Genomic DNA, 22,671 nt, shown 5'->3' on the forward strand with positions numbered 1-22,671 from the left:
AGGCGTGCCAGGATAAAACGCAGGAGTGTCTGGAGAAACGGGGGAGTGGCTGGCCGAACGCAGGGCGTGTTTGTGACTTCAAACCAGGAACGAAACGGGCTGAGCTGATCGCAGTGTAGGAGTAAGTCTCGAGCTACTCAGAAACTGCTAAGAATTATTTTTCGCAATTCTGCTACTCTTTCATTTGCAATTCTGCTAAGCGAAGATACACTCCCAGAGGTCGGCGGCCTAGCGTGTGCAATGCTGCTAAAAGCAGCTAGCGAGCGAACTCGGAATGACCCCCACTGTGTGAGGTAAAGTGCATGGCACACTGTGTGAAGTAAAGTGCATTGCAGATGGCATACTGTGAGGTAGAGTGCATGGCACACTGAATTACAAAGGTTTTATGTAAAATGGATATAAGCAAATTCATCTGAGCTGTCTCCATCGTCTATAGAAGCTTCCATGTTATACATTCCTGAGTTGAAGCGCTGAAGCATATTGGTAGTTGGTTTAAAATCCTTGCAACAAATACCCAAGCGTCTTAAACCATATCTGACATAAAGAACACCACATAAAGTGGTCCTGAATTGCTTCACTGTTGTGTGTCTGGTCAGTGTCTTTGTTGTTGTCATTGTTAAAAACAAATTAGCCCTACTGAATACACACAAGCGGCAGTCGGCAACAATAGACATAATGAATGACTCATCATCATTTCTTTAAGACTCTATTCTCCACAACGTCTCACCTACAGTATGTCTGTGTGAGGATCTGTGTTATATGGATGCATGACTAATTATCTCTGAAAGTCGGTGTCAGTGATACCTAAAAACAAAAGAAGCCCAAAAACAAGCAGCAAAAAAGAATTATAAGCCCAAAAACAAGCAACAAGCAACCACCCAAAAAAATAAGCAACCAGAAGAAAAAACAAGCCCAATTCCGCTTGTTATAAGCTGAATTGGCAACTATGGCGACTACTGACTAGTAAACTGCAAGCTTTAGTCTGTCTGTGCATGTAGTCCGCCAGAGCACAAGTGTCGCTACAGGCTCTGCACGCTCCAGCCGCCGGTAACCGTCCCGTCTGCCCCCTGTTCAGTACTCTATGATCCGTCCGTCAGTTGGAAATGTGCTAGAGAAACTATAAGCGTAGAATATGTCTGCAGTGCCGCGCTCTGAGACAGCGCGGCCGCCATTTTTCCGGAGACCAAGACGCGTACATCTATAGGGTACAGGCCACTGTAAAATGGCTCCACTACAAGTGCCGGATGTGGGATGGGCTGGTGTCATACAGAGTATTACAGACTGGTAGCAACGGAGGTGACCCCTGGTGGCGGTGGAGGAAGATGGGAGCTCATCTGGCTCGGAGATACCTGGGGGATGCGTCCGAGCCCGACCCGAAGACGCTGCGGGCCAGCCCAGAGGGCCCACAGTTCCAGGAGCGGGGTACATGGATTATATGCGGCCTCACCCTATATGTGCACTGCAGGGTGGGGGGGGACTACAAGTACCAGCATAGCAGGCCTCTTCAGTCTTACACAGCTGCCAGGGTATTATCATCAGGAGAGACTGACAGGGCATGCTGGGGCGTATAGTACCACAGCAGCTGCAAGTCAGCTCAGTCTAACATATAAAAGAGGCTGGCATGGCATGCTGGGCTGTGTAGTACCTCAGCAATTGCAGGTCAGCTAGGCCTATCCTATATATGAGGCTGATGGGGCATGCAGGGGCTTGTAGTGCTACAGGTCAGCTCAGCCAAACATATAAAGGAGGTTGGTAGGGCATGCTGGAGCTTGTAGTACCCCAGCAGCTGCTGGTCAACTCATCCTAACATATGGAAAAGACTGGGCATGCTGGGGCTTGTAGTACCAAAGCAGCTGCAGGTCAGCTCAGTCTAATATATAGAAAAGGCTGGCAGGGCATGCTGGGATGTGTAGTGCCACAATGCTTACTATAGGGTACACCATGGATAACCCAACTTTCTCTGTCTCATCATTTTCTGCACCACATTCCCCCCCCCAGTGTGTGTGTGTGTGTGTGGCCGGCGAGGTACATTTCCTGTTATTCCCGGGAGATAGAGGCCTTTTTTTATGGAGGCCAATTGCAATATGTATTATTTTTCTCTGACGTCCTAGTGGATGCTGGGACTCCGTCAGGACCATGGGGAATAGCGTCTCCGCAGGAGACAGGGCACAAAATTTAAAAGTTTGACCACTAGGTGGTGTGTACTGGCTCCTCCCCCTATGACCCTCCTCCAAGCCTCAGTTAGGTTTTTGTGCCCGTCCGAGCAGGGTGCAATCTAGGTGGCTCTCCTAAAGAGCTGCTTAGAAAAAGTTTGTTAGGTTTTTTATTTTCAGTGAGTCCTGCTGGCAACAGGCTCACTGCAACGAGGGACTTAGGGGAGAAGAAGTGAACTCACCTGCGTGCAGGATGGATTTGCTTCTTAGGCTACTGGACACTAGCTCCAGAGGGACGATCACAGGTACAGCCTGGATGGGTCACCGGAGCCGCGCCGCCGACCCCCTTGCAGATGCCGAATAGAGAAGAGGTCCAGAAACCGGCGGCAGAAGACGTCTCAGTCTTCATGAGGTAGCGCACAGCACTGCAGCTGTGCGCCATTGCTCTCCGCACACTTCACACCAGCGGTCACTGAGGGTGCAGGGCGCCCTGGGCAGCAATGTAATATACCTATTCTGGCTAAAATATATCACATATAGCCCCTGGGGCTATATGGATGTATTTAACCCCTGCCAGGTTCCAAAAAAACCGGGAGAAGAAGCCCGCCGAAAAGGGGCGGGGCCTATTCTCCTCAGCACACAGCGCCATTTTCCTGCCCAGCTCCGCTGCGAGGAAGGCTCCCAGGACTCTCCCCTGCACTGCACTACAGAAACAGGGTAAAAACAGAGAGGGGGGGCACTTATTGGCGATATTTATAATATTTGAGCTGCTATAAAGGGAACACACTTATTAAGGTTGTCCCTATATATATTTATAGCGCTTGGGTGTGTGCTGGCAAACTCTCCCTCTGTCTCTCCAAAGGGCTAGTGGGGTCCTGTCTTCTATCAGAGCATTCCCTGTGTGTCTGCTGTGTGTCGGTACGTGTGTGTCGACATGTATGAGGACGATGTTGGCGTGGAGGCGGAGCAATTGCCTGTAATGGTGATGTCACCCCCTAGGGAGTCGACACCAGAATGGATGGCTTTGTTTATGGAATTACGGGATAGTGTCAGCACGCTACAATAGTCGGTTGACGACATGAGACAGCCGGCAAACCAGTTAGTACCTGTCCAGGCGTCTCAGACACCGTCAGGGGCTGTAAAACGCCCTTTACCTCAGTCGGTCGACACAGACCCAGACACTGACACTGAATCCAGTGTCGACGGTGAAGAAACAAACGTATTTTCCAGTAGGGCCACACGTTATATGATCACGGCAATGAAGGAGGCTTTGCATATCTCTGATACTGCAAGTACCACAAAAAGGGGTATTATGTGGGGTGTGAAAAAACTACCGATAGTTTTTCCTGAATCAGAGGAACTGAATGAAGTGTGTGATGAAGCGTGGGTTACCCCAGATAGAAAACTGCTAATTTCAAAGAAGTTATTGGCATTATACCCTTTCCCGCCAGAGGTTAGGGCGCGCTGGGAAACACCTCCTAGGGTGGATAAGGCGCTCACACGCTTATCAAAGCAAGTGGCGTTACCGTCTCCTGATACGGCCGCCCTCAAGGATCCAGCTGATAGGAGGCTGGAGAATACATTAAAAAGTATATACACACATACGGGTGTTATACTGAGACCAGCAATCGCCTCAGCCTGGATGTGCAGTGCTGGCGTGGCTTGGTCGGAGTCACTGTCTGAAAATATTGATACCCTGGATAGGGACAGTCTTTTACTGACTATAGAGCAGTTAAAGGATGCATTTCTTTATATGCGAGATGCACAGAGAGATATTTGCACTCTGGCATCAAGAGTAAGTGCGATGTCCATATCTGCCAGAAGAAGTTTATGGACGCGCCAGTGGTCAGGTGATGCGGATTCCAAACGACATATGGAAGTATTGCCGTATAAGGGGGAGGAATTATTTGGGGTCGGTCTATCGGATCTGGTGGCCACGGCAACGGCCGGAAAATCCACCTTTTTACCCCAGGTCACCTCCCAGCAGAAAAAGCCGCAGGCTTTTCAGCCGCAGTCCTTTCGTTCCTATAAGAACAAACGAGCAAAAGGACATTCCTATTTGCCCCGAGGCAAAGGAAAGGGTAAGAGACTGCAACAAGCAGCTCCTTCCCAGGAGCAGAAGCCCTCCCCGGCTTCTACAAAGGCGTCAGAATGACGCTGGGACCTTACAAGCAGACTCAGGGGCGGTGGGGGGTCGCCTCAAACATTTCAGCGCACAGTGGGCTCACTCGCAGGTGGACCCCTGGATCCTGCAGGTAGTATCTCAGGGTTACAGGTTGGAATTCGAGAAGTCCCCTCCTCGCCGTTTCCTAAAGTCTGCTTTGCCAACGTCTCCCTCCGACAGGGCGACGGTATTGGAGGCCATTCACAAGCTGTATTCTCAGCAGGTGATAGTCAAGGTACCCCTCCTACACCAAGGGTACCTCAGGTTAGTGGTCCAAAACTGTCATTATCAGTTTTAGACGCTGCCGTTTGGATTGTCCACGGCACCCCGGGTCTTTACCAAGGTAATGGCCGAAATGATGATCCTTCTTCGAAGAGAAGGCGTCTTAATTATCCCTTACTTGGACGATCTCCTGATAAGGGCAAGATCCAGAGAACAGCTGGAGGTCGGAGTAGCACTAACCCAAGTAGTGCTCCAACAACACGGGTGGATTCTGAATTTTCCAAAATCCCAACTGATCCCGACGACACGTCTGTTGTTCCTAGGGATGATTCTGGACACTGTTCAGAAAAAGGTATTTCTTCCGGAGGAGAAAGCCAGGGAGTTATCCGATCTAGTCAGGAACCTCCTAAAACCAGGAAAAGTATCTGTGCATCAATGCACAAGAGTCCTGGGAAAAATGGTAGCTTCTTACGAAGCGATTCCATTCGGCAGATTCCATGCACGAACTTTTCAGTGGGATCTGCTGGACAAATGGTCCGGATCGCATCTGCAGATGCATCAGCGGATAAAATTGTCCACAAGGACAAGAGTGTCTCTGCTATGGTGGTTGCAGAGTGCTCATCTGTTAGAGGGCCGCAGATTCGGCATACAGAACTGGGTCCTAGTGACCACGGATGCCAGCCTGAGAGGCTGGGGAGCGGTCACACAGGGAAGAAACTTCCAGGGCGTGTGGTCAAGCCTGGAGACGTCTCTTCACATAAATATACTGGAGCTAAGAGCAATCTACAATGCTCTAAGCCTGGCAAAACCTCTGCTTCAGGGTCAGCCGGTGTTGATTCAGTCGGACAACATCACGGCAGTCGCCCGCGTAAACAGACAGGGCGGCACAAGAAGCAGGAGGGCAATGGCAGAAGCTGCAAGGATTCTCCGCTGGGCAGAAAATCATGTGTTAGCACTGTCAGCTGTGTTCATCCCGGGAGTGGACAACTGGGAAGCAGACTTCCTCAGCAGACACGATCTGCACCCGGGAGAGTGGGGACTTCATCCAGAAGTCTTCCACATGATTGTGGTCCATTGGGAAAGACCAATGGTGGACATGATGGCGTCCCGCCTCAACAAAAAACTGGACAGGTATTGCGCCAGGTCAAGAGACCCTCCGGCAATAGCTGTAGACGCTCTGGTAACACCATGGGTGTACCAGTCAGTGTATGTGTTTCCTCCTCTGCCTCTCATACCAAAAGTACTGAGAATTATACGGCAAAGGGGAGTAAGAACGATACTCGTGGCTCCGGATTGGCCAAGAAGAACTTGGTACCCGGAACTTCAGGAGATGCTCACGGAAGATCCGTGGCCTCTACCTCTAAGACGGGACCTGCTTCAGCAGGGACCGTGTCTATTCCAAGACTTACCGCGGCTGCGTTTGACGGCATGGCGGTTGAACGCCGAATCCTAAGGGAAAAAAGGCATTCCGGAAGAGGTCATCCCTACCCTGGTCAAAGCCAGGAAGGAGGTGACTGCACAACATTATCACCGCATTTGGAGAAAATATGTTGCGTGGTGTGAGGCCAGGAAGGCCCCGACGGAGGAATTTCAACTGGGTCGATTCCTACATTTCCTGCAAACAGGATTGTCTATGGGCCTCAAATTAGGGTCCATTAAGGTTCAAATTTCGGCCCTGTCGATTTTCTTCCAGAAAGAATTGGCTTCAGTTCCTGAAGTCCAGACTTTTGTAAAAGGAGTACTACATATACAGCCCCCGATTGTGCCCCCAGTGGCACCGTGGGATCTTAATGTAGTTTTGGATTTTCTCAAATCCCATTGGTTTGAGCCACTCAAATCGGTGGATTTGAAATATCTTACATGGAAAGTAACCATGCTACTGGCCCTGGCTTCAGCCAGGAGAGTGTCAGAATTGGCGGCTTTATCGTATAAAAGCCCATATCTGATTTTCCATTCGGACAGGGCAGAACTGCGGACGCGTCCTCACTTTCTGCCTAAGGTGGTTTCAGCATTTCACCTGAACCAGCCTATTGTGGTGCCTGCGGCTACTAGCGATTTGGAGGATTCCAAGTTGCTGGACGTTGTCAGAGCATTGAAAATATATATTTCAAGGACGGCTGGAGTCAGAAAATCTGACTCGCTGTTTATACTGTATGCACCCAACAAGCTGGGTGCTCCTGCTTCTAAGCAGACGATTGCTCGTTGGATTTGTAGCACAATTCAACTTGCACATTCTGTGGCAGGCCTGCCACAGCCTAAATCTGTCAAGGCCCATTCCACACGGAAGGTGGGCTCATCTTGGGCTGCTGCCCGAGGGGTCTCGGCATTACAACTCTGCCGAGCAGCTACGTGGTCAGGGGAGAACACGTTTGTAAAATTCTACAAATTTGATACCCTGGCTAAGGAGGACCTGGAGTTCTCTCATTCGGTGCTGCAGAGTCATCCGCACTCTCCCGCCCGTTTGGGAGCTTTGGTATAATCCCCATGGTCCTGACGGAGTCCCAGCATCCACTAGGACGTCAGAGAAAATAAGATTTTACTTACCGATAAATCTATTTCTCGTAGTCCGTAGTGGATGCTGGGCGCCCATCCCAAGTGCGGATTGTCTGCAATACTTGTACATAGTTATTGTTACAAAAAAATCGGGTTGTTATTGTTGTGAGCCGTCTGTTCAGAGGCTCCTACGTTTGTCATACTGTTAACTGGGTTCAGATCACAAGTTGTACGGTGTGATTGGTGTGGCTGGTATGAGTCTTACCCGGGATTCAAAATCCTTCCTTATTGTGTACGCTCGTCCGGGCACAGTATCCTAACTGAGGCTTGGAGGAGGGTCATAGGGGGAGGAGCCAGTACACACCACCTAGTGGTCAAACTTTTAAATTTTGTGCCCTGTCTCCTGCGGAGCCGCTATTCCCCATGGTCCTGACGGAGTCCCAGCATCCACTACGGACTACGAGAAATAGATTTATCGGTAAGTAAAATCTTATTTTAAGTGTTACATTAGTAATACCCCTTTCTCTATCGTCCTAGTGGATGCTGGGGTTCCTGAAAGGACCATGGGGAATAGCGGCTCCGCAGGAGACAGGGCACAAAAAGTAAAGCTTTTCCAGATCAGGTGGTGTGCACTGGCTCCTCCCCCTATGACCCTCCTCCAGACTCCAGTTAGATTTTTGTGCCCGGCCGAGAAGGGTGCAATCTAGGTGGCTCTCCTAAAGAGCTGCTTAGAAAAAGTTTAGCTTAGGTTTTTTATTTTACAGTGAGTCCTGCTGGCAACAGGATCACTGCAACGAGGGACTGAGGGGAGAAGAAGTGAACTCACCTGCGTGCAGGATGGATTGGCTTCTTGGCTACTGGACATCAGCTCCAGAGGGACGATCACAGGTACAGCCTGGATGGTCACCGGAGCCGCGCCGCCGGCCCCCTTGCAGATGCTGAAGTCAGAAGAGGTCCAGAATCGGCGGCTGAAGACTCCTGCAGTCTTCTAAAGGTAGCGCACAGCACTGCAGCTGTGCGCCATTTTCCTCTCAGCACACTTCACACGCAGTCACTGAGGGTGCAGGGCGCTGGGGGGGGGCGCCCTGGGAGGCAAATGTAACCTATATAAAGGCTAAAAATACCTCACATATAGCCCCCAGAGGCTATATGGAGATATTTAACCCCTGCCTGGATTCACTAAATAGCGGGAGACGAGCCCGCCGGAAAAGGGGCGGGGCCTATCTCCTCAGCACACGGCGCCATTTCCTCTCACAGCTCCGCTGGTCAGGACGGCTCCCAGGTCTCTCCCCTGCACTGCACTACAGAAACAGGGTAAAACAGAGAGGGGGGGCAAATTTATGGCGATATTTTGATATATATAAAGCAGCTATAAGGGAGCACTTATTATAAGGCTATCCCTGTTATATATAGCGCTTTTGGTGTGTGCTGGCAAACTCTCCCTCTGTCTCCCCAAAGGGCTAGTGGGTCCTGTCTTCGTTAGGAGCATTCCCTGTGTGTCTGCTGTGTGTCGGTACGTGTGTGTCGACATGTATGAGGACGATATTGGTGTGGAGGCGGAGCAATTGCCAAATATGAGGATGTCACCCCCTAGGGAGTCGACACCAGAATGGATGCCTTTATTTATGGAACTACGGGATAGTGTCAACACGCTAAAGCAGTCGTTTGACGACATGAGACGGCCGGACAATCAATTAGTGCCTGTCCAGGCGACTCAAACACCGTCAGGGGCTGTGAAACGCCCTTTGCCTCAGTCGGTCGACACAGACCCAGACACAGGCACTGACTCCAGTGGTGACGGTGACGAATCAACCGTATTTTCCAGTAGGGCCACACGTTATATGATTTTGGCAATGAAGGAGGCGTTACATTTAGCTGATACTACAGGTACCACTAAACAGGGTATTATGTGGGGTGTGAAAAAACTACCTATAGTTTTTCCTGAATCAGAAGAATTAAATGACGTGTGTGATGAAGCGTGGGTTGCCCCTGATAAAAAGCTGATAATTTCAAAGAAATTATTGGCATTATACCCTTTCCCGCCAGAGGTTAGGGAGCGCTGGGAAACACCTCCTAGGGTGGACAAGGCGCTAACACGCTTATCTAAACAAGTGGCGTTACCCTCTCCTGAGACGGCCGCACTTAAAGATCCATCAGATAGGAGGATGGAAAATATCCAAAAAAGTATATACACACATGCAGGTGTTATACTACGACCAGCTATAGCGACTGCCTGGATGTGCAGTGCTGGGGTAGTTTGGTCAGAGTCCCTGATTGAAAATATTGATACCCTGGACAGGGACAATATTTTACTGTCGTTAGAACAAATAAAGGATGCATTTCTTTATATGCGTGATGCACAGAGGGATATCTGCACACTGGCATCACGGGTAAGTGCTATGTCCATTTCGGCCAGAAGAGCTTTATGGACGCGACAGTGGACAGGCGATGCGGATTCAAAACGACATATGGAAGTTTTGCCGTATAAAGGGGAGGAGTTATTTGGAGTCGGTCTATCAGATTTGGTGGCCACGGCTACAGCCGGGAAATCCACCTTTCTACCTCAAGTCACTCCCCAACAGAAAAAGGCACCGACTTTTCAACCGCAGCCCTTTCGTTCCTTTAAAAATAAGAGAGCAAAGGGCTATTCATATCTGCCACGAGGCAGAGGTCGAGGGAAGAGACAGCAACAGGCAGCTCCTTCCCAGGAACAGAAGCCTTCCCCGGCTTCTACAAAAGCCTCAGCATGACGCTGGGGCTTCTCAAGCGGACTCGGGGACGGTGGGTGGTCGTCTCAAAAATTACAGCGCGCAGTGGGCTCACTCGCAGGTAGATCCCTGGATCCTGCAGATAATATCTCAGGGGTACAGGTTGGAATTAGAGACAGATCCACCTCGCCGTTTCCTGAAGTCTGCTTTACCAACGTCCCCCTCCGAAAGGGAGACGGTTTTGGAAGCCATTCACAAGCTGTACTCTCAGCAGGTGATAGTCAAGGTACCTCTTCTACAACAAGGGAAGGGGTATTATTCCACTCTTTTTGTGGTACCGAAGCCGGATGGCTCGGTAAGGCCTATTCTAAATCTGAAGTCCTTGAACCTGTACATAAAGAAGTTCAAGTTCAAGATGGAGTCACTCAGAGCAGTGATAGCGAACCTGGAAGAGGGGGACTTTATGGTATCCTTGGACATCAAGGATGCGTATCTCCACGTTCCAATTTACCCCTCACACCAGGGGTACCTCAGGTTCGTTGTACAAAACTGTCACTATCAGTTTCAGACGCTGCCGTTCGGATTGTCCACGGCACCTCGGGTCTTTACAAAGGTAATGGCCGAGATGATGATTCTTCTTCGAAGAAAAGGCATATTAATTATCCCATACTTGGACGATCTCCTAATAAGGGCAAGGTCCAGAGAACAGCTAGAGATGGGATTAGCACTGTCGCAAGAAGTGCTAAAACAGCACGGGTGGATTCTGAATATTCCAAAATCCCAGTTAATGCCGACAACTCGTCTGCTGTTCCTAGGGATGATTCTGGACACGGTTCAGAAAAAGGTTTTTCTCCCGGAGGAAAAAGCCAAGGAGTTATCCGAGCTTGTCAGGAACCTCCTAAAACCAGGAAAGGTGTCTGTACATCAATGCACAAGAGTCCTGGGAAAAATGGTGGCTTCTTACGAAGCAATTCCATTCGGCAGATTCCACGCAAGAATTTTCCAAAGGGATCTGTTGGACAAATGGTCAGGGTCGCATCTTCAGATGCACCTGCGGATAACCCTGTCTCCACGGACAAGGGTGTCTCTTCTGTGGTGGTTGCAGAGTGCTCATCTATTGGAGGGCCGCAGATTCGGCATACAGGATTGGATCCTGGTGACCACGGACGCCAGCCTGAGAGGCTGGGGAGCAGTCACACAAGGAAGAAACTTCCAGGGAGTATGGACGAGCCTGGAAACGTCTCTTCACATAAACATTCTGGAACTAAGAGCAATATACAATGCTCTAAGCCAGGCAGAACCTCTGCTTCAGGGAAAACCGGTGTTGATCCAGTCGGACAACATCACGGCAGTCGCCCATGTGAACAGACAGGGCGGCACAAGAAGCAGGAGTGCAATGGCAGAAGCTGCAAGGATTCTTCGCTGGGCAGAGAATCATGTGATAGCACTGTCAGCAGTGTTCATCCCGGGAGTGGACAACTGGGAAGCAGACTTCCTCAGCAGACACGATCTTCACCCGGGAGAGTGGGGACTTCATCCAGAAGTCTTCCACTTGCTGGTAACCCGTTGGGAAAGACCAATGGTGGACATGATGGCGTCTCGCCTCAACAAAAAACTGGACAGGTATTGCGCCAGGTCAAGAGATCCGCAGGCAATAGCTGTGGACGCGCTGGTAACGCCTTGGGTGTACCAGTCGGTGTATGTGTTTCCTCCTCTGCCTCTCATACCAAAAGTATTGAGAATTATACGGCAAAGAGGCGTAAGGACGATACTAGTGGTTCCGGATTGGCCAAGAAGGACTTGGTACCCGGAACTTCAAGAGATGATCACGGAAGATCCGTGGCCTCTACCTCTAAGGAGGGACTTGCTTCAGCAGGGTCCCTGTCTGTTTCAAGACTTACCGCGGCTGCGTTTGACGGCATGGCGGTTGAACGCCGGATCCTAAAGGAAAAAGGCATGCCGGAAGAAGTCATTCCTACTTTGATTAAAGCAAGGAAGGAAGTAACCGTGCAACATTATCACCGAATTTGGCGAAAATATGTTGCGTGGTGCGAAGATCGGAGTGCTCCGACGGAGGAATTTCAACTGGGTCGATTCCTACATTTCCTGCAATCAGGATTGTCTATGGGTCTCAAATTGGGATCTATTAAGGTTCAAATTTCGGCCCTGTCGATTTTCTTTCAAAAAGAATTGGCTTCAGTCCCTGAAGTCCAGACCTTTGTTGAGGGAGTGCTACATATACAGCCTCCTGTGGTGCCTCCAGTGGCACCGTGGGATCTCAATGTGGTTTTGGACTTTCTAAAATCTCATTGGTTTGAACCACTAAAGAAGGTGGATTTGAAATATCTCACATGGAAAGTGACCATGCTTCTAGCCCTGGCTTCGGCCAGGAGAGTGTCAGAACTGGCAGCTTTATCTTACAAAAGCCCATATCTGATTTTCCATTCGGACAGGGCAGAACTGCGGACTCGTCCGCATTTTCTCCCTAAGGTGGTGTCAGCATTTCATCTGAACCAGCCTATTGTAGTGCCTGCGGCTACAAGTGACTTGGAGGACTCCAAGTTACTGGACGTTGTCAGAGCATTAAAAATATATATTGCAAGGACAGCTGGAGTCAGAAAATCTGACTCGTTGTTTATATTGTATGCACCCAACAAGATGGGTGCTCCTGCGTCTAAGCAGACGATTGCTCGTTGGATCTGTAGCACAATCCAACTTGCACATTCTGTGGCAGGCCTGCCACAGCCTAAATCTGTAAAGGCCCACTCCACAAGGAAGGTGGGCTCATCTTGGGCGGCTGCCCGAGGGGTCTCGGCATTACAACTTTGCCGAGCAGCTACGTGGTCAGGGGAGAACACGTTTGTAAAATTTTACAAATTTGATACTCTGGCTAAGGAGGACCTGGAGTTCTCTCATTCGGTGCTGCAGAGTCATCCGCACTCTCCCGCCCGTTTGGGAGCTTTGGTATAATCCCCATGGTCCTTTCAGGAACCCCAGCATCCACTAGGACGATAGAGAAAATAAGATTTTACTTACCGATAAATCTATTTCTCGGAGTCCGTAGTGGATGCTGGGCGCCCATCCCAAGTGCGGATTATCTGCAATAATTGTACATAGTTATTGTTAACTAATTCGGGTTATTGTTGAAGGAAGCCATCTTTCAGAGGCTCCGCTGTTATCATACTGTTAACTGGGTTTAGATCACAAGTTGTACGGTGTGATTGGTGTGGCTGGTATGAGTCTTACCCGGGATTCAAAATCCTCCCTTATTGTGTACGCTCGTCCGGGCACAGTACCTAACTGGAGTCTGGAGGAGGGTCATAGGGGGAGGAGCCAGTGCACACCACCTGATCTGGAAAAGCTTTACTTTTTGTGCCCTGTCTCCTGCGGAGCCGCTATTCCCCATGGTCCTTTCAGGAACCCCAGCATCCACTACGGACTCCGAGAAATAGATTTATCGGTAAGTAAAATCTTATTTTCACACCGCACAAATAACCCGTTATATTGCCAGGTCGACGCAGGTTGCTGTGCGGTGTGAAAGGGGTCACTGACGAATTCCCCGGTCGCCTGACCTGCTAATTCAACTCGGGAATAAGGAAGGGTTATTCCTGGGTCAGGTGCAGTGTGAACAGGTTAGCTGGGTCGATGCGACCCGTTCACAGCAGAGGCAGCGTGGAGATGATCTCTACCTGCACCGCCTCTGCACCCGCCCCCGATGGCAACCCGACCCATAATGCTGGGTTGGGAAGCCAGTCTTAAAGGATCTAATGCCAGGTTGCACTCGGGAAGGACCCGTTTCCATTTCCCAGGTGCGACCCAGCATTGCAATGTGAAAGCGGTATAAGAAGCAACAGCTCTGTGTTGAGAATGTTACATAGGTGAGAGGTAATAATTAGAGTGTTCAAGTGTTACATTGGTAAACAATTTAGGTACTAAAAAAGGTCCAGATTGAGTGTTACAATTATGATGCTGCAAAGCAGCCAGGCCACACCGACCCGGGGGGCCCTGTGCCCCAAACTCATTCCACAAAACTGAAACCGACCCGGGGGGCCCTGTGCCCCAAACTCATTCACAAAACTGAAACCGACCCGGGGGGCCCTGTGCCCCAAACTCATCCACAAAACTGAAACCGACCCGGGGGGCCCTGTGCCTCAAACTCATTCACAAAACTGAAACCGACCCGGGGGGCCCTGTGCCCCAAACTCATTCACAAAACTGAAACCGACCCGGGGGGCCCTGTGCCCCAAACTCATCCACAAAACTGATAAATTGTATACATTTACTCAGGACTTACCATTCATAGTGCCTCTCTCAATATGCAGTCTGTAAATGCCAGGGATCCATCCTAATTAAAACACCCTTGGGCAGGTGGTAGGGGTGTCAATCCAAGCTGAAGGAGTCTCCACCTTCAACTGTACACATGTACACAATATAGAATATATGGGGAGGGGGGGGGGGGCGGCTTGGACTACACACCCTAATTCTAAACACGAGAGGTGCTACCATACTGAGACGTGTAGTTCCACACAGAAAAAAGAGAAAATGCAGGTGCACGCACCAAACACTGCTAATCAAATAATAAATAATAAAACTCTGCAATATAACTTTGAGTAAATTTTAGGTGCATAGCATACTTTTGGCTAAAAATGTGAGTCCACCAACTGCGACCAGGTGACCTCATCTGGTGGGTCCCTAACACTAAGGTTCAAGTCCAGGGCACGGCCCCCCAGGTCAGCACAAGCTAAATGCCCCAAGGCATCACATTAGTGAGAGGCTTGTTTAAAATGTTACATTAGTAAGAAGCAGCAACTATGTGGTGAGACTGTTACATAAGTCAGAGGTACAGTAATAGGGTGTGAAAAAGTGTTACATTGGTAAAGACAATTTAGGTACTACATTAAGTTTTACAATATGATGCCCCAAAGCAGCTGATTAAGAGAGTTAGTATAAATATATCCTATTTAATGAGCAGTGACATCATCACTTATATTTGGAGATTAGTGATGTCACCACTCACCGGGAGAGTGCTCTGCAATGGACTGTCCTTCTGTGTCTGTGTTACGCGGATAACCTGTAATCTTGACGTGTATAGAAAAATAAAATAGAAATAAATCTCTTAAGAACTTCAAAATGTATTTGTCCAATCCAGGGGTTGTCGGCTCCAGTCCTCAAGAACCTGCAGGCAGGTCCTGTTTTTAAGCCATTTAATCATGCAGAGGTGACTTTATCTATTTTGCTTGGTCAGTAATTCTCCCACCTGTTTGTGCTGACAGAAATCCTGAAAACATGACCTGTTGGAGGTTGTGAAGACTGATAGTTGAAAACCCACTGGGGTAGACAATCCGTAGGCTGCTTGGGGGCATCATATTGTAACACTTAATCTAGCACTTTTTTAGCACCTACATTTATTTATATTTCTCTGACGTCCTAGTGGATGCTGGGGACTCCGTAAGGACCATGGGGATAGCGGCTCCGCAGGAGACTGGGCACAAAAGTAAAGCTTTAGAACTACCTGGTGTGCACTGGCTCCTCCCCCTATGACCCTCCTCCAAGCCTCAGTTAGATTTTTGTGCCCGAACGAGAAGGGTGCACACTAGGTGGCTCTCCTGAGCTGCTTAGTGAAAAGTTTAGTTTTAGGTTTTTTATGTTCAGTGAGACCTGCTGGCAACAGGCTCACTGCATCGAGGGACTAAGGGGAGAAGAAGCGAACTCACCTGCGTGCAGAGTGGATTGGGCTTCTTAGGCTACTGGACATTAGCTCCAGAGGGACCGATCACAGGCCCAGCCATGGATAGGTCCCAGAGCCGCGCCGCCGGCCCCCTTACAGAGCCAGAAGACAGAAGAGGTCCGGAAAATCGGCGGCAGAAGACGTCCTGTCTTCAACAAGGTAGCGCACAGCACTGCAGCTGTGCGCCATTGCTCTCAGCACACTTCACACTCCGGTCACTGAGGGTGCAGGGCGCTGGGGGGGGGGCGCCCTGAGACGCAATAAAAACACCTTGGATGGCAAAAAATGCATCACATATAGCTCCTGGGCTATATGGATGAATTTAACCCCTGCCAGAATACACAAAAAAACGGGAGATAAGGCCGCCGAGAAGGGGGCGGAGCCTATCTCCTCAGCACACTGGCGCCATTTTCCCTCACAGCTCCGTTGGAGGGAAGCTCCCTGGCTCTCCCCTGCAGTCACTACACTACAGAAAGGGTTAAAAAAGAGAGGGGGGCACTAATTACGCGCAGTATTAAAAATACAGCAGCTATAAGGAGAAAAACACTTATATAAGGTTATCCCTGTATATATATATATATATAGCGCTCTGGTGTGTGCTGGCAAACTCTCCCTCTTGTCTCCCCAAAGGGCTAGTGGGGTCCTGTCCTCTATCAGAGCATTCCCTGTGTGTGTGCTGTGTGTCGGTACGTTTGTGTCGACATGTATGAGGAGAAAAATGATGTGGAGATGGAGCAGATTGCCTGTAATAGTGATGTCACCCCCTAGGGGGTCGACACCTGAGTGGATGAACTGTTGGAAGGAATTACGTGATAGTGTCAGCTCTGTATAAAAGACAGTGGTTGACATGAGACAGCCGGCTACTCAGCTTGTGCCTGTCCAGACGTCTCATAGGCCGTCAGGGGCTCTAAAGCGCCCGTTACCTCAGATGGCAGATATAGACGCCGACACGGATACTGACTCCAGTGTCGACGGTGAAGAGACAAATGTGACTTCCAGTAGGGCCACACGTTACATGATTGAGGCAATGAAAAATGTTTTACACATTTCTGATAATACGAGTACCACCAAAAAGGGGTATTATGTTCGGTGAGGAAAAACTACCTGTAGTTTTCCTGAATCTGAGAAATTAAATGAGGTGTGTGATGATGCATGGGTTTCCCCCGATAACAACTGATAATTTCTAAAATGTTATTGGCATTATATCCTTTCCCGCCAGAGGTTAGGGTGCGTTGGGAAACACCCCCTAGGGTGGATAAAGCGCTCACACGCTTGTAAGAAAAAGGGCTCTACCCTCTCCTGAGATGGCCGCCCTTAAGGATCCTGCTGATAGAAAGCAGGAGGGTATCCTAAAATGTATTTACACACATACTGGTGTTATACTGCGACCAGCAATCGCCTCAGCCTGGATGTGCAGTGCTGGGTTGGCGTGGTCGGATTCCCTGACTGAAAATATTGATACCCTAGATAGGGACAGTATATTATTGCCTATAGAGCATTTAAAAGATGCATTTCTATATATGCGTGATGCACAGCGGAATATTTGCCGACTGGCATCAAGTCTAAGTGCGTTGTCCATTTCTGATAGTAGAGGGTTATGGACACGACAGTGGTCAGGTGATGCGGATTCCAAACGGCATTTGGAAGTATTGCCTTATTAAGGGGAGGAGTTATTTGGGGTCGGTCTTTCAGACCTGGTGGCCATGGCAACAGCTGGGAAATCCACGTTTGTACCCCAGGTCGCCTCTCAACATAAGAAGACGCCGTATTATCAGGCGCAGTCTTTTCGTGGGCAAGCGGGCAAAAGGCTGCAGAAATCAGCCAGTTCCCAGGAACAGAAGCCCTCTCCCGCCTCTGCCAAGCCCTCAGTATGACGCTGGGGCTTTACAAGCAGAATCAGGCACGGTGGGGGCCCGTCTCAATTAATTTCAGCGCGCAGTGGGCTCACTCGCAAGTAGACCCCTGGATCCTTCAGGTGATATCTCAGGGGTACAAATTGGAATTCGAGACGTCTCCCCCTCGCCGTTTCCTAAAGTCGGCTTTACCGATGTCTCCTTCTGACAGGGAGGCAGTTTTGGAAGCCATTCACAAGCTGTATTCCCAGCAGGTGATAATCAAGGTACCCCTCCTGCAACAGGGAACGGGGTATTATTCCACACTGTTGTGGTACCGAAGCCGGACGGCTCGGTGAGACCGATTCTAAATCTAAAATCTTGAACACTTACATACGGAGGTTCAAATTCAAGATTGAGTCACTCAGAGCAGTGATTGCGAACCTGGAAGAAGGGGACTACATGATGTCTCGGGACATCACGGATGCTTACCTTCATGTCCCAATTTACGCTTCTCACCAAGGGTACCTCAGGTTTATGGTACAGAACTGTCACTATCAGTTTCAGACGCTGCCGTATGGATGGTCCACGGCACCCCGGGTCTTTACCAAGGTAATGGCCGAAATGATGATACTCCTTCGAAGGAAGGGAATTTTAGTTATCCCTTACTTGGACGATTCCCTGATAAGGGTAAGATCCAGGGAACAGCTGGAGGTCGGTGTAGCACTATCTCAGGTAGTGTTGCGGCAGCACGATTGGATTCTCAATATTCCAAAATCGCAGCTGATTCCGACGACTCGTCGTCTGTTCCTAGGGATGATCCTGGACACAGTCCAGAAAAAGGTGTTTCTCCCGGAGGAGAAAGTCAGGGAGTTATCCGAGCTAGTCGGGAACCTCCTATAACCGAGCCAAGTCTCAGTACATCAATGAAAGGGTTCTGGGAAAAATGGTGGCTTCCTACGAAGCAATCCCATTCGGCAGATTCCACGCAAGAACTTTCCAGTGGGACCTGCTGGACAAATGGTCCGGGTCGCATCTTCAGATGCATCAGCGGATAACCCTGTCACCAAGCACAAGGGTGTCTCTCCTGTGGTGGTTGCAGAGTGCTCATCTTCTAGAGGGCCGCAGATTCGACATTCAGGACTGGGTCCTGGTGACCACGGATGCCAGCCTGCGAGGCTGGGGACAGTCACACAGGGAAGGAATTTCCAGAGCTTATGGTCAAGCCTGGAGACATCACTTCACATAAATATCCTGAAGCTAAGGGCCATTTACAATGCTCTAAGCTCAGCAAGACCTCTGCTTCAAGGTCACCCGGAGTTGATCCATTCGGACAACATCACGGCAGTCACCCACGTAAACAGACAGGGTGACACAAGAAGCAGGAGGGCAATGGCAGAAGCTGCAAGGATTCTTCGCTGGGCGGAAAATCATGTGATAGCACTGTCAGCAAGTGGGGACTTCACCCAGAAGTCTTCCACATGTTTATAAAACTCGACAAGTATTGCGCCGGGTCAAGGGACCCTCCGGCAATAGCTGTAGACGCTCTGGTAACACAGTGGGTGTACCAGTCAGTGTATGTGTTCCCTCCTCTGCCTCTCATACCCAAGGTACTGAGAATTATAAGATGGAGAGGAGTAAGCACTATATTCGGGCTCCGGATTGGCCAAGAAGGACTTGGTAACCGGAACTTCAAGAGATGCTCACGGAGGATCCGTGGCCTCTACCTCTAAGAAGGGACCTGCTCCAGCAAGGACCCTGTCTGTTCCAAGACTTACCGCGACTGCGTTTGACGGCATGGCGGTTGAACGCCGGATCCTGAAGGAGAAAGGCATTCCGGATGAAGTCATTCCTATCCTGATCAAAGCCAGGAAAGATATAACCGCAAAACATTATCACCGCATTTGGCGAAAATATGTTGCGTGGTGCGAGGCCAGTAAGGCCCGACGGAGGAATTTTCAACTAGGTCGATTCCTACATTTCCTGCAAACAGGAGTGTCTATGGGCCTGAAATGGGGGTCCATTAAGGTTCAAATTTCGGCCCTGTCAATTTTCTTCCAAAAAGAACTAGCTTCAGTCCCTGAAGTTCAGACGTTTGTGAAAGGGGTACTGTATATACAGCCTCCTTTTGTGCCTCCAGTGGCACCTTGGGATCTAAATGTAGTTTTTGGGTTCCAAAAGTCACATTGGTTTGAACCACTTAAATATGTGGAGTTAAAATATCTCACATGGAAAGTGGTCATGCTGTTGGCCCTGGCCTGGGCCAGGTGCGTGTCAGAATTGGCGGCTTTATCCTGTAAAAGCCCTCATCTGATTTTCCATTCGGACAGGGCGGAATTGAGGACTTGTCCTCAGTTTCTCCCTAAGGTGGTTTTCAGCGTTTCACCTGAATCAACCTATTGTGGTGCCTGCGGCTACTAGGGACTTGGAGGACTCCAAGTTGCTAGACGTTGTCAGGGCCCTGGAAATATAGGTTTCCAGGACGGCTGGGTGCTCCTGCTTCTAAGCAGACTATTGCTCGTTGGATTTGTAGTACAATTCAGCTTGCACATTCTGTGGCAGGCCTGCCACAGACAAAATCTGTAAAAGCCCATTCCACAAGGAAGGTGGGCTCATCTTGGGCGGCTGCCCAAGGGGTCTCGGCTTTACAACTTTGCCGAGCAGCTACTTGGTCAGGAGCAAATACGTTTGTAAAATTCTACAAATTTGATACCCTGGCTGAGGAGGACCTGGAGTTCTCTCATTTGGTGCTGCAGAGTCATCCGCACTCTCCCGCCCGTTTGGGAGCTTTGGTATAATCCCCATGGTCCTTACGGAGTCCCCAGCATCCACTAGGACGTCAGAGAAAATAAGAATTTACTTACCGATAATTCTATTTCTTGTAGTCCGTAGTGGATGCTGGGCGCCCATCCCAAGTGCGGATTGTCTGCAATACTGGTACATAGTTATTGTTACCAAAAAAAAAAAAAAATCGGGTTATTGCTGTAGTGAGCCATCTTTTCTAGAGGCTCCTCTGTTATCATGCTGTTAACTGGGTTTAGATCACAAGTTATATGGTGTGATTGGTGTGGCTGGTATGAGTCTTACCCGGGATTCAAAATCCTTCCTTATTGTGTACGCTCGTCCGGGCACAGTATCCTAACTGAGGCTTGGAGGAGGGTCATAGGGGGAGGAGCCAGTGCACACCAGGTAGTTCTAAAGCTTTACTTTTGTGCCCAGTCTCCTGCGGAGCCGCTATCCCCATGGTCCTTACGGAGTCCACAGCATCCACTACGGACTACGAGAAATAGAATTATCGGTAAGTAAATTCTTATTATTTTTTTAAATCCACGATGTGCCTTTTAACACTAATTATTACCTCTCCTATGTAACACTCTTAATACATAGCTGCTGCTTCTTACTAATACAACACCTATTAACACACTTCTCACTAGTGTGACGCCTGGGGCGGTTGGCTTGTGCTGGCCTGGGGGTCCTGTGCACTGGATGTGAACCTTTGTGTTAGGGACCCACCAGATAAGGTCACCTGGTCGCGGTTGGTGGGATCATATTTTTGGCCAAAAGTATGCTAAGCACCTCAAATCTACTCTTAGATTGCAGCGTTTATTATAATTATTCTGCTTAGCAGTGCTTAGTATTTGGAGTGTGCACTTGCTTTTTGTCTTAAACTATCTTGTTGACGTTAGGTTCCAGCGTAAATAGAGCTGTTTCTATTAGACTTAGGAATGACCATCGGTAGGGTAACCATCGATGGTGCCATTGATGGATAACTTTGATGGTGTAAAACCATTAATAATGAAACCATCAATGGTTTCAACCACCGATGGTCACCCCCTACTTTAATGTTCTGTAAGTTGCTGCCCAATCAGGGCCCACACCCTGTAGGAAAAAAAAAATGTATAGCTCTGTATCATCGATGGTGGGAAACCATCTGGTTCTCCCCCATCGATAGTAAAAGTAGTTACCATTTGGTCATAGATATCCATCCTTAATTAGACCCAATTTACAGTGGTGGTAAGGGACCGGATCCCTGCCTCCTGCTCTGGGGGAGGTCCCTGTGATGTCACCAGGATTTCTGTCCACAGGAGGAAGCAGTAGTTCATTGCATTTAATTTGGCTTCCGGTACCTTTCTCTGGCACACCATTAGTGCTGTGTCTGTCTGTGCAGAGACCGTCTCCTGCCTGTCGGTTATAGATCAGTGGTGCATGGTAAACCAGCCATTGCTGCAGCGGTGCCTGGTCATTATGGGGTGTCTGCCCGTATTCTGCAGTAATTATATTCACACTGTGTATTGTACTGTTGTGCTCTTGGTGTAAGCAGCCTTGTTATTTGCACACTCTGAATACTGGGAGGCGTATTACAGTGACTGGGATCTCTCATCACAACTGCAGGCGCAGCAGCTGCTAAATATAACGGAATAAAATTGGTATTTTTGTTTCATTTGCTTCCAGTGCAGTGTGATAGTGTACTGCCTGTAACACGGGGAGCCAGTGACTTGTCCCAGGTCACAGCTGTATCTGGCAATGTAATAATATAATGACGTCCGTGTTCCGTCTCCTTCCCTGGAGCTGCGTGCCTGTGTCTATTGCGCACAGGAGTGAAGTGTCACTTTACGGGATATATAGCTGTCGCTCTCCTGTCTTTCAGTGATGGTGGCCACCCAGGAGCAGATGAACCAAGCCTTGATCCCGGTCAGGCAGAGGGATTACTGCGCCCATCACCTCATTAAATTCATGAAGTGTAAGAGGGACATGTGGCCCAACATCTTCGGGTGTAAGCATGAGCGCCACGAGTGGGATTACTGCGAACACGAAGAGTGAGTATAGCCCAAGGGCATATCCACTGGGGTGGGGATGAGCGGATGTCCTGTACGTGGGTAATACACTGAGTCTCTGTTTCCCTGTATCCTCTAGTTACGTGCTGCGCATGAAGCAATACGAGCGGGAGCGCCGCCTGATGAAGAGGAAGCTGCAGCAGGAGACGGAGGCGGCGTAGTAGCCGCAGACTTATAAATGTATTCATTATAAACGCTTTCAAATAAATATTTCTGCTGTGATCAGACTGATTATTATCTCTATATCAGTATATGGGATTATATCCGGGAACATATTAAAATGAATCCGTCCCATACAGATAGAGCCAGCCCTCTCTTGAACGCTAGCCGGGCCTGGTAAACGCTAGCTGGGTTGTGCGTCCATGAAGTCATTGGTCCACAGCCCTCTAACAGGATGTGCACTGGTTTATTCCGATGCATGGCGGCTTTCTTGTGTATAGGTGACAGGTTTTGCTTTTTGTTTTCCAGACTCTATTTTATTAAGTTTTCCATACGACAAAAATAAAATGGTAATGCAAGATCCGAAGCTGTAGCGG

General features: G+C 49.2%; 1 protein-coding gene across 1 annotated transcript; it reads left to right on the forward strand.

The window, feature by feature from the left end:
• The first annotated feature begins 1,226 nt into the window (after positions 1-1,226).
• On the forward strand, positions 1,227-22,357 carry NDUFB7 (NADH:ubiquinone oxidoreductase subunit B7). Its single transcript, XM_063946361.1, has 3 exons — positions 1,227-1,422; positions 21,949-22,117; positions 22,215-22,357. The coding sequence occupies exons 1-3, from the start codon at positions 1,245-1,247 to the stop codon at positions 22,294-22,296; spliced, it is 429 nt and encodes a 142-aa protein (XP_063802431.1). The 5' UTR covers positions 1,227-1,244; the 3' UTR covers positions 22,297-22,357.
• Positions 22,358-22,671: the final 314 nt, after the last annotated feature.

The sequence above is a fragment of the Pseudophryne corroboree genome, chromosome 11 (assembly GCF_028390025.1).
Source record: "Pseudophryne corroboree isolate aPseCor3 chromosome 11, aPseCor3.hap2, whole genome shotgun sequence".
Taxonomy (NCBI): Eukaryota; Metazoa; Chordata; class Amphibia; order Anura; family Myobatrachidae; genus Pseudophryne; species Pseudophryne corroboree.

Coding starts and splice junctions, on each gene's coding strand:
- NDUFB7 (XM_063946361.1), top strand. CDS start 1,245: ATGTGGGATGGGCTGGTGTCATACAGAGTATTACAGACTGGTAGCAAC. Junction 1,423..21,948: donor CCCACAGTTCCAGGAGCGGG/GTACATGGATTA, acceptor CCTGTCTTTCAG/TGATGGTGGCCACCCAGGAG. Junction 22,118..22,214: donor GATTACTGCGAACACGAAGA/GTGAGTATAGCC, acceptor TGTATCCTCTAG/TTACGTGCTGCGCATGAAGC.